A 2209-nucleotide genomic window follows, 5' to 3' on the forward strand; every position below is an offset into this window, starting at 1 on the left:
TTTTACATAAGATATAAATGCACAACATTAAAAAAATTAATAAATATCACAGAATGACTTCTATCATTCTAATTGACAGATTTTCTTCACTTTTTATCACGCTTTCTGTGGAGAGTTGGAGAAAAACTTGAAAAAATTAAGGTCGATTAATTTTAATTATTTTTAAGTGTAGTCCGCCTTTTGGCGTTAATACGACTGCTTTAGGATCATTTACGTAGGGAATTGGAGTTTTCTCGCAAGTTTCAACTTTATAATTTCGTAGTATCTTTACAAGTCCAACTTTACTCTGATAAACAGCAAAACGTGCTCCTGAAAACAAAAGAACGATCATGATGTAAATTTGATTAAAGTTCTCGGTCAAAAGTACTTTTATTTGAAAAATATGTAACAAATTAAAAATATTTTTTGATTAAACATTTTTTTCTGCGTGGAAGGAAATAAAAAGAGATATTTCAAATTATTTCACTATACCAATGCAATTCCTTGGCCCGTCGCCAAAAGGTAGATAAGCCATCGGGTGCCTGCTTCGCACAGTTTCTTCATCAAATCTTTCTGGATTGAAGACATCTGGCTTTGGATAAATATCCGGATCTCGATGAATCGCGTAAATGGGAATCCATATTTGTTGACTTTTCGGTATACTAACGTTGATACCATTGAAAGTATAACTTGACATAGATTCTCTCCTAAGTAATGTCGCTGGCGGATATTTTCGTAATGTTTCTATATGCATTAAGAATAGTGTTAAATTATGAAAATATTGAAAAACTACAATTAGATTGAAGTTTACTGGCAATGATATCATATTACAATATCGTTGAAAAAAATATAGCATGTATTATTCTTCACACAAACGACATACCTTTGAAAACTTTATCTAAATAATCCATTTTTTTTATATTATCGTATGTTAAGTCTCTACCATGTTTTTTATAGACCTCGTCAATTTCTTCACGTAAATTGTCTTGTATTTTTTTATTTAATGCTAACTCATAGAGCGCATTGCTAATAGTTGTTGACGAAGTTTCAAAGCCAGCAGCGAAAAATACGAACGCTTGGGCAGCTATTAAACTATCTGTCAATTCTAAAATGTAATTTATTTATTACCATTTAATTTTTTATTAGATTATATAATCTAAATAGTTGGATGAGTGATTTTCAACAACTCACACACGTAATAAATTCATTATTTTCAAAGTTATATTATGTCAAAATTCGGCAATAAAGAACAAATTGTTGTTATAAAAGCATTAAAAGTTTACTTTATTGTGATTTATAAAATTATTTAAAACTATAAAGTATGCAAACTGGTATGGTATTTCTATGTAAAAGATAGTCTTATGACAGATAAAAGTAATATATAAATATATAGATACATACCAATATCGCCCAATTTATCTGGATGTTTCTTTAAATCGCGCAACGTATCAACGAAATCGTGTCTAGTGATATTATTCGTTTCTCTGTAGTCCATGGTTTCTACGATAACGCGCGTGAAGAATTTGGTGACTTCTGTTTGCGGTAGGACGTACGCGGATAATTCGTAAAGCCGCGGAAACATTTGTCTCATTCTGAATCGTAATATACTTTTCCAAGTCGGTTTGAATAATTTTCTTCCCATTTTTCGAAATTCACTGTCTTCGTCCGACAAAGCATTCATCTCGATGCCGAAGGCGCAGCTGCCGATAGTGTCGGTCGTATATTTGGCCGTCAACTCGCGGCATTCTACAGGTTCATCTCTGCTCGTTACTTTTTCCATGTATTGGACAAGGTGGTCAGCGCATTCGGATATTAAGGAGAACATCTCTTTCAGTTTACCGGATGTAAAAACAGGCGACAGTCTCGTTCTCAACGGTCGCCATCTCTTCGGCTCCAAAGCGACAAGATGTTGCGACAGCGGATCGGCCTGTGACAAAGATATAGAATTGTAATAGAGTAAATTTAAAATTAAGAACTACTAACTTACAAAGACTTGTACAATATAAAGCTCTTGGAGATACATCTCATATTTTTAATAACTTTTTATCATGCGAAAATTATAGAAGTATAATATTATGTGAATGTTTAAAAATCATACGCCGTGTATGTATTTATACATATATTCTCTGGATATACTTAAATATAATAGCTAAAAACATTCTCACCTTTTTGAAAGTGGGTATTCCTCTGTTAGCAAATGTGGAGAAATCTTTGATAAGGATATCCTTAA

General features: G+C 32.3%; 1 protein-coding gene across 1 annotated transcript; it reads right to left on the reverse strand.

Annotated features, from left to right (window-relative positions):
* Positions 1-6: 6 nt before the first annotated feature.
* LOC112457800 (cytochrome P450 6A1-like) lies at positions 7-2204 on the reverse strand (the record flags this gene model as incomplete). The annotated part of the gene is made up of 5 exons (XM_025021034.1): positions 7-309; positions 472-723; positions 863-1084; positions 1381-1906; positions 2145-2204. Coding segments are annotated over 5 exons (1233 nt in total), but the record flags the coding sequence as incomplete, so codon positions are not given.
* Between the last annotated feature and the right edge of the window lie 5 nt (positions 2205-2209).

The sequence above is a fragment of the Temnothorax curvispinosus genome, unplaced genomic scaffold, assembly GCF_003070985.1.
Source record: "Temnothorax curvispinosus isolate PA1 unplaced genomic scaffold, ASM307098v1 QBEX01008303.1, whole genome shotgun sequence".
NCBI classification, from domain to species: Eukaryota; Metazoa; Arthropoda; class Insecta; order Hymenoptera; family Formicidae; genus Temnothorax; species Temnothorax curvispinosus.